The sequence below is a fragment of the Oncorhynchus mykiss genome, chromosome 10 (assembly GCF_013265735.2).
Source record: "Oncorhynchus mykiss isolate Arlee chromosome 10, USDA_OmykA_1.1, whole genome shotgun sequence".
In the NCBI taxonomy this organism is placed as follows: Eukaryota; Metazoa; Chordata; class Actinopteri; order Salmoniformes; family Salmonidae; genus Oncorhynchus; species Oncorhynchus mykiss.
In genome coordinates, this window is record NC_048574.1 from 52,259,668 (window position 1) to 52,275,304 (window position 15,637).

The following is a 15,637-nucleotide window of genomic DNA, read 5'->3' on the forward strand; positions in this document are numbered from 1 at the left end:
TTGGGACATATGTGTCTGTGTTTTATAACTCTCTGTCTGTCTGTCTGTCTCTGTGTGTGTGTGTGTTTATAACCATTTAAAAACATTATTCAAGAAGCTAGTATGAAAATGCACCATTAGGCCTACCTCTTTTGGGAGCATTGTAACAACATGGATGAGACAATAGAGGTCGCCTTAGACCAGGAAAAAACGCTTCTCTTTTTGAGATGCATATTTGAATATTCAAATACATACCCCACAATCATTGTTAATCGTTATGACGACAAGGTTGTACACTGTGTATATATATGCATCACAAAACGCAGAAGTAAATACAGAATAAATACAACGGACCTGTATTTCTGGTTCACGTCTTAGCCACGTTTGGAGGTCCTACCTCGTGTTTCGTTTGTTTCAATTGAGTGAGTTGATCCAGCACCTTGCCGCTGTCCACTGACTGAATCCTCTACCTGATCAGCTTTGCACTGCATTCTTCTCAGTTTTGTGTCTCCAAGCAAAATGTCGGGTGGTGAGTTATTTTATATTTTGATAACTGTGTATTGGTTGGCTGAAAAAGCATCAGCAAGTAAGTAAGTGAAATGAAATAAAATAAGTTGAGGACGTTGTTATTCTCATGCTCAAACTCATTTAAATGGATCATTGGCAGGAAATTAAGTGTAGCCTAATGTTAAGATTCGGTCGACAATAAGGCTGGCGGCATATTCACCAATTACGGATTTAAGTGCGCTAAAAAATTTAAGTGCGCAAAAAAAGAAACTACGCACATTGCGTAAAATGGATAGGCTATCAAACTTCAGCACCTGCGTAAATGCATTAGTGAGAAGGCCGCGGGAAAAGCAATTTTCCTATGTATAAATATACTCATTTCCTTGACACAGAAAAGCCAAAGGTCTACGAAGGTGTTCGGGTGAAGATCACGGTAAAGGAATTGCTGGAAAAGCGCAGAGCTCGTCAAATGAAATTGTCATCGGTAAGCTGAGATCCTTCGTTCCAAAACCAGAGAAAGAACACACATGCTCGCTCTCGCCATCATCATCATTTCCACTTTAAATAACTTTGCAAAAAAGTAACGTGCAGTAAAATATGATAAGATAAACTTCACAACGCACCTTTACTATGTGGTATATTAAACATACGATTTTGTGTAAAATAACACATTTTTGATATCTTACAGGAATGTGCAAACTCTTGGTATCAAGATGCTGTTGCCACACCTTCCTTAAGTCTGGTGCCAGAGCCAAGTGCACAACCCTGGCCCTGTGAGGACAACCCCAGTGACTATGGGACAGAGTGTCTCTCATTATACAGTGATAACTTCAGCTCGGCTCAACAGACTGAACCTGCAGCATACAGTGAACCCTGCAACTACACTCATCAACAGCCCTGGTCCCTTGGACATATATTGCACAGGGACTATAGGGAAGGACAGGTACGCATAATGGCCATTCACACAGTGATATCCTTTAGCTTCCTCCCCTGTTTTTTTTCCCCTTCTTAAATGCTTATGTGGTGGATCTAGCGCTAATTCCCTCTGTTCTAGCTGTAGGCTAATTGATTATCTTCCTAGATGTCTAGGACTGTTAAATAGCCTCTTTGAATGTTCCCAAGTCTTGAATATCTCTTTCAGAATGTGGCGCCTTGAAAGCGCCTTGGCTAAGGCATATTTGGTTGTCTGAAAGGACACACTACGACTTTTTAAATGCCGCAGCGAAGACTTCTCTGGAAATAGTGTAGTTTCGAAGCGCCACCGAACAGGGGTGTAACGTGTCTGGGAAGGAATGATGCTTCTGAAGGGGTTCTTAACGTCCATCAAGGCATCCAGCACTGTCAATCAAATTATCTTGAGCTGTCTGCATGTTGCCTGCGTGCAGACCACTAGATCCTAAGATAATTACTTTGAAGTCGTTAAATACAATGACTTTCCAATACATTTAGTAAGAAAGAAAACACATATCTACCCTACCATTAAAAAAACAGAAAGGCAACACAACAGCACATCAATATGTAAGGTTTATTGTTGTCGTGGATACAATCCCGAACATTCTACAGTGCCTTGCGAAAGTAATCGGCCCGCTTGAACTTTGCGACCTTTTGCCACATTTCAGGCTTCAAACATAAAGATATAAAACTGTAATTGTTTGTGAAGAATCAACAACAAGTGGGACACAATCATGAAGTGGAACGACATTTATTGGATATTTCAAACTTTTTTAACAAATCAAAAACTGAAAAATTGGGCGTGCAAAATTATTCAGCCCCTTTACTTTCAGTGCAGCAAACTCTCTCCAGAAGTTCAGTGAGGATCTCTGAATGATCCAATGTTGACCTAAATGACTAATGATGATAAATACAATCCACCTGTGTGTAATCAAGTCTCCGTATAAATGCACCTGCACTGTGATAGTCTCAGAGGTCCGTTAAAAGCGCAGAGAGCATCATGAAGAACAAGGAACACACCAGGCAGGTCCGAGATACTGTTGTGAAGAAGTTTAAAGCCGGATTTGGTTACAAAAAGATTTCCCAAGCTTTAAACATCCCAAGAAGCACTGTGCAAGCGATAATATTGAAATGGAAGGAGTATCAGACCACTCCAAATCTACCAAGACCTGGCCGTCCCTCTAAACTTTCAGCTCATACAAGGAGAAGACTGATCAGAGATGCAGCCAAGAGGCCCATGATCACTCTGGATGAACTGCAGAGATCTACAGCTGAGGTGGGAGACTCTGTCCATAGGACAACAATCAGTTGTATATTGCACAAATCTGGCCTTTATGGAAGAGTGGCAAGAAGAAAGCCATTTCTTAAAGATATCCATAAAAAGTGTCGTTTAAAGTTTGCCACAAGCCACCTGGGAGACACACCAAACATGTGGAAGAAGGTGCTCTGGTCAGATGGCAACAACAAGACTTTTTGGCAACAATGCAAAACGTTATGTTTGACGTAAAAGCAACACAGCTGAACACACCATCCCCACTGTCAAACATGGTGGTGGCAGCATCATGGTTTGGGCCTGCTTTTCTTCAGCAGGGACAGGGAAGATGGTTAAAATTGATGGGAAGATGGATGGAGCCAAATACAGGACCATTCTGGAAGAAAACCTGATGGAGTCTGCAAAAGACCTGAGACTGGGACGGAGATTTGTCTTCCAACAAGACAATGATCCGAAACATAAAGCAAAATCTACAATGGAATGGTTCAAAAATAAACATATCCAGGTGTTAGAATGGCCAAGTCAAAGTCCAGACCTGAATCCAATCGAGAATCTGTGGAAAGAACTAAAAACTGCTGTTCACAAATGCTCTCCATCCAACCTCACTGAGCTCGAGCTGTTTTGCAAGGAGGAATGGGAAAAAATTTCAGTCTCTCGATGTGCAAAACTGATAGAGACATACCCCAAGCGACTTACAGCTGTAATCGCAGCAAAAGGTGGCGCTACAAAGTATTAACTTAAGGGGGCTGAATAATTTTGCACGCCCAATTTTTCAGTTTTTGATTTGTTAAAAAAGTTTGAAATATCCAATAAATGTCGTTCCACTTCATGATTGTGTCCCACTTGTTGTTGATTCTTCACAAAAAAATACAGTTTTATATCTTTATGTTTGAAGCCTGAAATGTGGCAAAAGGTCGCAAAGTTCAAGGGGGCCGAATACTTTCGCAAGGCACTGTATGAGGAGCAGAATTCTACAGTCTAAAAAGGTACAGAGGCTTCTGATGCGGCCCTTTTTGTAATTTATCCATTTTCTCGATTGACCGTGTCTTGTGCATGAAAAGGGTACAATTAGATGCATATTTTCTTGAACATCATCTTTTCATGTTTTGCAGGCCTCCTGGTCCTCATTAGAGACTTGGACTCCGGCCTGCACACCAGAGAAAATTAATCCTTTGGACACCCATCATCTCCCCTCCTCACTACAAGAATACTCAGACCCTGTGGATCCCACTTACATATCGCTTAATACAAATGTCACTCAATATGATACCTCTGTGTACTCAAACCCTACTGAATCGACCTCTACAATACAGTGGATGCCCTGACTTAAGTAGCACAGGTTATTATGGGTCAACTTTGGACAACTGTTATTATAAATGGCAAATGTCAAGCATGAGTCATGTTTAAATACAGAGTTTCTGGAGGGTGACGGGGAGATGGTGGCTGGCTGGGCGCACTCTGTTCTGTGCCCCATCTGGAGACCAACCTGAGGTTTAGGGCTGGCAGGGTCTACCAGCTGTGTGTGTGAGTGTATGAGAGAGAGAAAGTGAGATAAGGAACTTTTTTTATAGATTGCCATAATTATTTTTCAAGTCAATAAAATGAAACTGAAAAAAGGTTGTCGTTTTTGATCATCCAGAGCTGTAGTTTATCCAAATATGGTTTAGTATGGTTTAAAAACTCGTTTATCTATCTTTTTCCACATCCATCTATTCATTATATTTATATGGCCCAACTCCACTGACAGCATCGGTTACTGAGACGCAAAATCGGTTGTTAGGCTAAGGACCCATGTTAAATTTGCTGTCTTCTCAGTAGCCTGCCTCGAATATGTATTACGGTTTAATACAAACCATTCAAAGTAACGTAATGAAGTATTTTACCAATAATTATAATTTGTTATGAAATAATTCATGCGATGTAGTAATAATCATTAGTATTGTCCCTATGCTTCTTTGTGAGACTGTTTTTAAAACGGCGCTTTCTTTAGACGCAACAGGTGGTCAAGCGCTCTTTGTTTTCTTCCTCTGCACGTTGGTTAGCACTTCATTGCAGAAAAATAACAAATATTCATATATTTTATACTCATGGAGCAAATTTAATATATGTTAAGGTCCTTCAAATAACTAGTTTCTGCGACTCACTTCACCTCTCTATCATTTTTCGAGGGATAACGTGGATGTTACAGTTTTGCTAGCGAACGTTAACGTCGTTAAGCGAGCTAGCTAAGTTCTCAAACACTCTTCAGCATGGACTTGTATCACGTTTTGGAGATGATAGGAGAGGGCTCGTTTGGACGAGTGTATAAAGGACGTAAAAAGTTCAGTGGCCAAGTGAGTATATGGTATATTGGGAAAATATAAAGTTACACACTGACCTTTCTGCTGTACGTTAACATCAACTTGGTCTGTCATTAATAGCTTGTAGTGCTCCCTTTCATTGCGCATCCATTTTGTTTTGGTCCGTTGTAGGTCGTGGCACTAAAGTTTATCCCCAAGGTGGGCCGTTCTGAGAAGGAGCTGCGCAATCTCAAAAGGGAAATTGACATCATGAGGGGACTTGAACATCCGAACATTGTCCTGCTCTTAGACAGCTTTGAGACCGAAAGAGAGGTATGTAAAAGCTGTTGTCTTCACCTTCATATAATGTCATCACTTATACGTTACATTATTACTTAGTATGGAAGATACATGCCTACAATACATTTTAATTTCATTAATAACATGATGATAATGCTGTATATTCATGGCAGGTTGTTGTTGTGACAGAGTATGCAGAGGGAGAGTTGTTCCAGATCCTTGAAGATGATGGTAACTTACCAGAGAGCCAGGTAAAGCCATTGACTCATGATGTAGTAGGTTATTTCTCAACGTACTACAATAAGAACGACAAAGTACTGTAAAATGAAACCTATTATCAATCAAACAGCAGATATTCATGCATGTATTTTTCATCCTATGCAAAGGTCCGCGATATTGCCTGCCAGCTGGTCTCTGCCTTGTATTATTTGCATTCCCATCGGATTCTCCACCGTGACATGAAACCACAGAACATTCTGCTGGGTAAAGGAGGGGTGGTGAAGCTGTGTGATTTTGGGTGAGTATATTTGGTGCTGAAAGGACAGCCTTTGTGTTGAAGGAGAACTTTGTGGTGTTGAAAGCTGTGACATTCAATCTGTTAAGAAAAGCTCTGGCGAGGCCAAAAGGCCAAAACGTAAGCTTGAATAAAAATAGTGATAGCTGTTAGCAAGAACAGTGTGCGGGTTTCTCTTTTCTTTCAAGTATTCTCATTGTTACCATGCACCTGCAACAGACAGCTCAGATGTGCGAGTGCTTTTTTGAATTTTGATTCAATCAGTTATAGAAATCTCACTGATGAGGGTACACTCTTCATTAAATGTATGAGAAGAGGAAACTAGAGGAAACTCAAGTGGAGAATGATGCCTAATTATACCCTATAGCGAGTCTGTCTGTCTGCCTGCCTTTAACTGTACCTGTGTGTGTCCTATCCTCCAGATTTGCTAGAGCAATGAGTGTGTCCACCCTGGTCCTGACTTCCATCAAGGGGACGCCCCTCTACATGTCCCCAGAACTGGTAGAGGAGAAGCCCTACGACCACACAGCCGACCTCTGGTCTCTGGGCTGCATCCTCTATGAGCTACACACGGGGGCGCCACCCTTCTACACCAACTCCATCTTTCAGCTGGTCCAGCTCATAGTCAGAGACCCGGTCAAGTGGCCGGACACCATGAGTCAGACCTGCATGGTACTACAGAGTCCATGTTAACTCTGAATTAATCCAGTGTTTTACCTTGAAATACAAACTGAATCAGGCTACATTTCACAGTGACACTATAGTAAAACTAATAGTGAAACATTTAGTTTGTGTAATTCAATTTGGAATTGAAACTATTGATTTTAAGCTCATGTATATTAATTAAGATAGCATCCCATCACCACATGGCTTGTCTATAATCTTTCCATGCCAGACTTTCCTGAAAGGTTTGTTGACCAAAGACCCACAGAAGAGGTTGTCGTGGCCACACCTCCTAAAACACCCATTTGTTGCTGATGGAGTTCTAGGTAAGACCCTTTTTTTATTCTATATTTTACTTTTTATGATAGACCTTTTTAAATAACAGGCTTCTATAGTAGACATAGAGACCTCGTCTATTCCTTGTGTTGTTGTTGTCTGTAGTTCTCTCAGACCCCGTTGTGTCCAGCCCGCTGACAGTGGCCGCCAGCCCAGACCTGCAGGTGCTGAAACTCCAGCAGGCAGTACAGAAAGCAGCGCCACATGGTGGAGAGGGGAGGTTACTGCGCAAGGCCAGGGAACAGAGGGACAAGAGGAACAGACAGGTAGGTAGACTGGGCAAGGGCCCTCACTAGCTTTAAGCACCAGCTGTCAGAGCAGCGCACAGATCTCTGCACCAGTACATAACCCATCTGTAAATAGCCCATCCAACTACCTCATCCCCATACTGTATTTATTTATTTGTCTTGCTCCTTTGCACCACAGTATCTGAGGCGGCAGCGTAGCTTAGTGGTTTAGAGCGTTGGACTAGTAACCGAAAGGTTGCAAGATCGAATCCCCGAGCTGACAAGTCTGTCGTTCTGCCCACTGTTCCTAGGCCCTCATTGAAATTAAGAATTTGTTCTTAACTGACTTGCCTAGTTAAATAAAGCTAAAATAAAAAATCTCTATTTGCACATTCATCTTCTGCACATCTAACACTCCAGTTTATTAATTGGTATATTGTAATTACTTTGGCCTATTTATTGCCTCCCTTATCTTACCTCATTTGCACACACTGTATATAGACTTTTTCTACTGTATGTTTGTTTATTCCATGTGTAACTGTTATTGTATGTGTCGAACTGCTTTGCTTTATCTTGGCCAGTTTATAAATGAGAACTTGTTCTCAACTAGCCTACCTGGTTAAATAAAGGTGAAATAAATTAAATAAAATGAACACTTGCTCGGGACAAGTAAAAAATAAAAAATAAAAAAAATAGCAGACTAAAGATTTAAGTAAAAAAGTAAAGTAAAAAAAAAAGTAAAAAAAATTACACAAATCTCTATCTTAAACAATATATTACTCTGATCAGAATGTCATCCGGATGCAATGATTTGCGCACTATTCTCCCAATTTCAGCAGAGCGCATCGGAGTACAATTGTTTTGCAATGACAGGAACGAGCAGTCTTTTTCAATCACCAATCACTGGTTGCACCAGCCCTTCTATGAGTTACAAATGGCGCAAATTCAACGACTAGTGGGGGGAGCAGGCGTATGGTGTTAAATTGGGACTACATCATGATAGGCAAAGAAAATATTAGCACTCTTTTTTTTTTAAGTGTCTCGGGTTCATATTGCACACACACTCTGCAGGCTTTTGGAGTTGCATATGCGTGAGGTTATTTAAGGTTACATTAGCAAGCTAAATGTTTCTTATCAGTGATAGATGAGACAACAAATAGATGAGCTATCACCTCCACTTATTTGCCCAGCTAGAGATGAATTAACCAAATACACAGACCGATTCAGTTAGGCTAATCAATCAATGTGGTTTTGTTTATCAGACATGTCATGGGTTTTTGGTTGGGAGTGAAGAGAAAAATAATCCACTTGTTGAGATGAGCAAACTAGACTAAGGATGATCATAAGCACTCACCTCAATTAAGCTAAAATTTTCCTGACCTAATTGCAACCAAATATCCAAATGGGGATTCAGTGAAAACTCAAGTCTGATATTGATTGATTTATCAAGACATGTCCCCCAAACTTGTCTCAAAGCATCACGATGGCGCTGTCCCAATCAAAACAGTGCTGAAATTATAATATCTTCCTATATTGCTTTAATTTATTAACAGTTGGTGGCTTTGGGAGTTTCAGAATATTTTATCCTTACAAGGTTATAGATAAACATATCTTCGTTACCTTGCTTTGAAGTAGCCTACCTTAGCCATTTGATCCCTGATTAATTGAATGAGGGAATTATTTTATAAAGACATAAAGTAATAGTTTTAATTGTAGTGTAGCAATATTTTATAGGCTACTTAAGGCACCCGAATGCTTCAGTTCGGCTGGTGCTTAGCCTAACCGAATGAGTGTGCGTGCATATTCCCTTAAAAGATCTTTGCTTGAAAAACTAGAACAAAAACTGCAATAGTAGTCTTTGTCCGTTTTGAGACGAAGTAGCCAGTATGCACTTCCTCAAAAGAGTCCAAATGAATTTAAGATAACTCAAGAAATCTGTCATTAATTTCAAACAGATGTTTGGTGCAGTATTTTTCTATTAAAAAATGTGCATGAAAACAAATTGTCTCTCATTGAACGACAACACTTTATTGAAGAATCTCTACTGTTGACCAATCACTGACGAAGGGGCATAGACTTTTTGTGTGCCTGATAAGCCAAGAAAACCCTTAAGTCCAAAACAAACAAAAATGTCACAAAATGTCATCATAATAAATTCACGAACTCCACTAAACTGGGAAGCATGTGGACGCCTTTAGGGTGGCCAACCAAGGGAGCCTTGTTGTATTTTGATAGGTAGAATGTAGGCTAAAAAAACAGATTTTCTATGGTAATAATAATAATGATAATGCATTTTATTTTGTAAAGTGGTTCCTTGCATCATACAATGATGTAAAAATTGTGTTTCAAAAATCTGTCCTACTTGTCTGAAGGTTAATGTCAAACACTGTGTGCACAAAGTGACAGACAGAGCTGTTGAATCAACACACAGTATCAGGCCAGAAATGTTGTAAAAGTAAAGTATCATGTGTATCATAATTGTGTGTGTCGTAATCATGAACGTACATAGAAATGGAAAGGAAGGACAAGCTGTTCTATTCACTGTAACTTTAACACTCATACACTCTATGCTCAGGTGGGAAACGGAAAGACTGAATCATCTAGTCGGGCACTTTCAAGGACAGCACCTGTAGTGAAGCCCCTGTCCAAAGACAGCCTGGTGGCTCCCTCAGATGGTTTGGATCAAGATCTGTCACAATTAACCGCCAATCTGAGCCTTACCCCAAAACAGTCTGCCATTGAGATTTCCACTAACAGGTAAAATGTGGTGAGCCTTTAAAACTCCAGACAGTCTACTCCCCACAGACAGGTGTGTTCTATGAAAATGATCAATGGAAAGCACTCACACATCTGAGGGTTGCTTCTCCAGGTGCATCGTAAATGTTCAAAGCTTTGACAAAGGATGTCAACCTGAAACGTTACTAATTTATAAAAGTTGTTTATGTAAATGTAAAGGGGTTTCCCCCGTGTCCCTAGCAGGGGTCAGATTAGCCGGGACTACGAACAGGAGTTCCCCTCTGTGGAGGTTGGGCCCCGACAGGCCCTGAGGCGACCTGAGACTCAGGAGCGGGGTCAGGCCAGGACCAGCCTGAGTGCTGTGCGGCTCCACAGCCAGGTTAGTGTCACTGCTGCTGGAGAGAAGTGCTCTTTGAGTGACGAAGACACAGTCTAGGATAGGGTTTTGGGTTTCATGAGTTTTTCTTGGTTTGTAATTCATTGTTGGTTCTTTACTACTTTTTGTTAGGATGTTGACAGTGATGAGGAGTGGGAGAGGTTGATCCAGCAGACCTCCGTTTCCAGCGGCCAAACCATTCAAATCATACCTCGATTGAAAGAGAAGTTGCTGACATCCAAAACCCTGGTAACTACTACTTACAGGCAACTACAGTAGAATCAAGTTAGTTGAATTCAAGTTGGATAGAAAAAAATGTATTTGGTGTGATTTTAATTCAATGACACCGTAAAGTGTGGGATGTCTTCTATGCTGGTGACAAATCCAATCTCCCCTCTAAGGATCAATAACGTTTATTCACATGTTTTCTTTGACATAAACCCTGTGGTTCTGTGTTCTTGGTCAGCTATTGGATGGTATCCTGGAGGGGGCATGTCAGATCCGTCAGCCACTGAAGGTCCTGTCCAACCTGATCTTGACCTCCGACTCAGAGGACTCCCATCGACTTAGACAGGAAGTTGGACTACCTCATTTCCTGTTCAACCTAGTCCAGGATATTGTGGAGAATCCAGTGGTCGTTAAGGTTAATTTGGTGATATTAACCAGTATTATTATTTTACCTTTATTTCAACAAGGAACACAGACTGAGACCAAGGTCTCTTTTACAGCTGGGCCCTGGGTATACATGTTATATTTTCATAGATCAGGACTTGGTCTTCAATAATCCAATGAGATTGTGAGAACTATTTGATGGCTGTTTCATTCAAGTAAATATGTGCCAGTAAGGACTGCAATGTTAATTTCGGTGGATATCCCCTCAACTGCTAACTCGCTTTTTCTGTCTCTCTCATCATGTTAATAATCTCCATCAGCAACCATGGAGTGTGACAGTACTGGGGGAAGTTATTGTTCTACTCTTGAACTATTGGGAGAAGCACCGTGACTGGCAACAAGCAGAGAACAGGTTTGTTTCTTTATTTCTTCTCCCCTCTTAGTGGTTTAACATTTTTGTATTTAGCACGTTTACATAGTTAGAGGTCATAGTTTAAAATGACAATGTTTAACAATATTTCAATGTCATATGACACAAAACCTTTTCTCACTGTAGACTGGAAGATTACGCCATGCCCTTTTTCAAGATTCTTCTTCGGCCTGACCCTAACCCATTGGCAGTAAGTATGAAACCACTCAAAGAAATGCAGTAGGCTAGTCGTGTTGAATTGGCTCTGGACAGACTCCTTTTCTCCATCTCTCATCTAGCCTCTGGCTGCAGCCATTCTGGCCATATTCAGCCAGTGTGGAGTCTCTGTGGTTGTTAGCATGGACAGGATCACTGCCCAGCTCAACAAGCTTCTCTCAGACTCCGATGAGGTAGGCTATGACTTGCATAGCTAATGATTGTGTATGATTGAATGGTGTTATCTTTGTGTGTAAATATTTATACAAATTATTTGTATGACAGCTTTTTACTTCTAGAAATAGTTTTGCAATGAAAAAATCTACATGATTTGTTGTGTCTGACTAGACTGTTCCCTGAAATGTTCTCTCTCCCAGCCACGCGTCCCGTTACCATCAGGCTGGGGGTTCTGTGATGGCTTCTTGTCATTGGTTCTCCACACCCTAACTGAGGTTAATTGTGCCTGCATACAGATTTGTCAATAACAAAAAATATTTTGATCCATTTAAAAAAAGATCCCCTTTTATTCTCTGAATAGCATGAAAGTCCTCCGCACTCTGCTTCTTTGGATCCAAGCATTCTGCGCCTCCTGTGGGTGAAAGTTGGTACTTCACTGGAGAAAACATCAGCCAGAACAAAGTTCTGCTCCTCAAATGGTATAAACTACACTACCTGATGATGTTGGTCTCTCACCAACGTTGAACACAATGAAGAAGGCTAAAACCGAAACGTCTGTCTAATCTGTTTCCCTGCCTACTTAAAAAAGACATTGAACAACAAACAATTATTTTCTGGAATTCTGTCTTATTGTTATTATTATTACCCTTCATTTTTTTTGACAAGTTTTAGGTTGAGCTCTCACCAATCCAATATAAATGGTTTCCATCTCCTCTCCCATCAGGACTGTATGTGTTCCTGTCCCTCGGCCTTTTTGTCCTTACCAGGGACCCGTACTGCTGTGTTCCCCTGTTCTCAGACAGCGACACAAACTGCATACTCACCCTGGGCCACCTGCTCACCACTAAATGGTTAGTGACCTCTCCATCTCTTTCTCGCTCTCTCTCAGTCTAGCTGTCTTCTTGCATAACACATCTTCTTATTCACTTGTGATTGTCCTAATAATACTTATAGCATATCAACAGTCAATCAATACCATACTGTTACGGTGGTGATATGTGGAGAGTGCCTCTTTTCCAGTGTTTCCAGGCCGTCTGACGAGACTCACGGCCAGCTTTGGGGTTGTGACTCCAGTGTGAACAGCCTATCAGTGTTGAGCTGCCACCTGCTGTGTTTCCCCTTTGCCCTGGACCTGTCCTCAGAGACCATGGACAGACTACTCCAGCTGTACCACAGCGCTGGCATTGTCTCTGGCCTGCTGCAGGTCAGGCTCTCCCCTTACTGCACCCTTACAAGAACATTGTTAAGCCTTTGGATGTATGAGTATATATTGACAATGTGCAAAGACCCCACTCTTAATTAATCTCCCTCTGTTGATATGTCTGTCTGACATACCGAGTGACTGATGCAATTTAAGACACCGCTTGCTCTAGTCACACATCCCACAACTGCTACTCCACCACACTGCTGTCTTGACACCATTGGGAGAACATTGTGTTGTTCAATGTCTGGTGTCTTTGATGGTTGAACTGGATTGTGTGTGTTTGTTTTTTTCTGTTCTGGATCAGGTTATCCAGTCCGTTCCTCCGTCTCTCCTGGAACTGCCTCTCTCTCTGCTATGTCGCCTACTGCTGTGTGACCCCGGCCGCTCTGTCCCCTGCTTCACAGCCGCCGCCAGGGCCCAAGGCTTCTTCTCTCCACCCAGCAGTGACCCCAAGGAGGATAGAAGAGACCAGGCCCCAGCCTCCAGGGTCAGGGACCAGGCTGGGCACCCAGTGTCTGTATCTAGGACTGCCAGCTCCCTTCTCTCTGACCTGCTAAAGCCTGAAAGTGAAGCCCTGTGGGGGTCGGCCGTGGAGCTCTTCACCCTACTATCCCAGGTTGCCCGCTGCTCCCCCAGGTCCCGACCCTCCACCCCTCATCTCTATCTGGAGCCTGCTCCCCTGCACCAGGCCCTGGCTCACCCAGACGACAGGGTCAGAGCTGCTGCCTGTAGCCTGCTAGGTAACCTGGACCCGTTTGCACCTCATACTCCTCCCTCCACCAGTGACCCACAATGGACCCGGCTGCAACCCGCCATCCTCAGAGACATAATTGGCTGTCTCCACGACCCCTCCACGTCCGTACGGAGGATGGCCTGCAAGGCTGTGGGCAATTGGCTGGGGCTTATTGGAAAGGCAGAGTTTAGAACACGGAGAGCCAATGAGAGAGAGAACAGTAGTGCCCCTATTACAGCCCGGGACAGGAAGAAGGGCAAGCCAGACAAAACTGTGTCCTCCCAGTCCCTGGTAGGAGACGGAGGAGACTCATCCACAACACTCAAACAGCAAGTAGCAGACCAGGGGGATGGAAGTGGATGGATGGCGGAAGCCAATTGGGCAACAACTGAGCTACTCTCCCTCATAGCGGACCCTGATGCCCTGACGCGCCGCCACTGCTGCGCTGCCCTGGGCAACATGGCTGCTGTGGAAGGGGGTGTGGCCTCACTGCTGGAGGGAGACGTGCCCCTTCTCCTCCTACAGGCCGCATGTACCGACTCCCAGCATACAGTCCAACAAGCGGCTGTTGCTACCCTGAGCTTATACAGCCAACAGGATGCACTACGACAGGTAATAGAGGGTGATATTACCAAGGGGTAGACATTGAAATAAATATAAGCACCATAGAATAGTTTAGTCACAGTGGATCAAACTTAATTTTGTTTAAAGAAAAATGGGTTCATATCCTCCATGAGATCTAACACACATTTTAAAATAAAATAAAAAAATAACTGGCTTGTTATCTAATTTAGAATGCAAATAATACTACTCTTTGAAGTGTTTATGTAGTTATTAGACTTTCTACATTTCTAAAACTGTTTTCAGTGTGTTGAGGCCAGGCTGTTGTAGAATGTTATCCCCTCCGAACCCATTGCTTACACAAAAAGTTTTTATTTAGTCTTTCTATTATATAATTTATTGAGTTTCTTAAATGTTGCCATATCTCATGTCATGATCAAACACCAAAACTTTCTTTACTCACCATTGCCTTTAGTAATTTAACTCTGGATGCAACACTGCATGTCTGCTCACACACACACATTCACTCTCTTATCACTCTCATGCTTACACAGATACACATACTCTCTCACACAAACATACTCTCACACACACACATTCTCGCTCTCTCTAACACATACACAAACTCTGTCTCTACTAAGACCATATTCCAACCTCTTTCATCTGTGCCTTAAGGCTCTGCTGTCCCTTGATGCACGTGAGAAACTTCGTCAGGCTTCACAGCATGTCGCACCTCCACAGTGTGACTACTGTCAGATCATCAAGCTGCTATGAAGTCCAATGCAGCGAGTGAGAGAATAGTGTGTATATTTGGTAAGATCAGACTTGTGGATCAGCACGTCTGCCTTTGCCTTAATACCGGGATTCAATGTATAAGCTGGATGCCGGATGTTATATCCCCTACCCATAACTCATCTGTGCTGGTTGATAAAATTATTGCCATCAATATTTTATGTCTTTGTTTTAGAAGATAAAAGTACATTTCATTACATTGAGGGATTGTCATTTGTAATTTGGGATAGCTTGTTAACATGTTTTACTCTCTTGAATTGAAAGGTGCGTAATTGATTTGTTTAGTTTGGGCAATGTGGTCTGGACTTGTACGGTGTAAGTCAAGTTTTTTAAGTGTAATGTAATTTGTAATGCTTTGAATTTGAATAAAGTATGTAGTGTAAGCCTATCATAAATTGATAGATTTTGTTTAACTATGTAAAAAGGTAGTTTTCAAGTAATTCTTGACGAAGACTTTTGATTTGTTATGCACTGGTATTAATAAACCCTCCTGTGTGTAATGACAAGGGTTACATTTGTGATAGTTTGGCTCAAAAGCAGGTAAAACAATTTTAATAATTAGATAAAAATGACATGCACACACTATCAATGCATTCATTCAAATCATAATTTAACGAAGTATAATAACTCAATTGTAAAACAAAAAAACTACAGGTGGCCAAGTGAGCAAGTTTTCAGAACAAAATAATATTCTAAAAATCTGTTTATTTTGATTGCATTATTAAGATGTTGTCAACATTTAAATTAGCCCATTTTATGAGACGGAATATCATTCATGTATGAATATAAAGG

General features: G+C 41.7%; 1 protein-coding gene across 5 annotated transcripts; it reads left to right on the plus strand.

The window, feature by feature from the left end:
• The first annotated feature begins 4,687 nt into the window (after nt 1-4,687).
• stk36 (serine/threonine kinase 36 (fused homolog, Drosophila)) lies at nt 4,688-15,345 on the plus strand. Of its 5 annotated transcripts, none has more exons than XM_021618981.2 (20): nt 4,688-5,043; nt 5,182-5,322; nt 5,463-5,540; nt 5,676-5,806; nt 6,226-6,475; nt 6,699-6,792; nt 6,908-7,068; nt 9,605-9,786; nt 9,985-10,144; nt 10,274-10,390; nt 10,608-10,784; nt 11,074-11,165; nt 11,310-11,373; nt 11,462-11,572; nt 11,756-11,830; nt 11,917-12,034; nt 12,280-12,406; nt 12,576-12,759; nt 13,064-14,104; nt 14,729-15,345. In XM_021618981.2, exons 1-20 carry the CDS (start codon nt 4,960-4,962, stop codon nt 14,825-14,827), a joined length of 3,486 nt encoding a protein of 1,161 aa, XP_021474656.2. In that variant the 5' UTR covers nt 4,688-4,959; the 3' UTR covers nt 14,828-15,345. The 5 variants fall into 5 exon arrangements, with proteins under 5 accessions (XP_021474656.2, XP_036789232.1, XP_021474657.2 ...); XM_021618982.2 differs by having other exon boundaries at nt 4,689-5,043; nt 10,006-10,144; XM_021618983.2 differs by having other exon boundaries at nt 4,689-5,043; nt 10,009-10,144.
• Nucleotides 15,346-15,637: the final 292 nt, after the last annotated feature.

Excerpts from the sequence above, each read along its gene's own strand:
- stk36 (XM_021618981.2), top strand. The coding sequence starts at position 4,960 with ATGGACTTGTATCACGTTTTGGAGATGATAGGAGAGGGCTCGTTTGGA. Across the intron at positions 5,807-6,225 it reads GTGAAGCTGTGTGATTTTGG|ATTTGCTAGAGCAATGAGTG; the intron begins GTGAGTATATTT and ends CCTATCCTCCAG. Across the intron at positions 9,787-9,984 it reads ATTGAGATTTCCACTAACAG|GGGTTTCCCCCGTGTCCCTA; the intron begins GTAAAATGTGGT and ends GTAAATGTAAAG.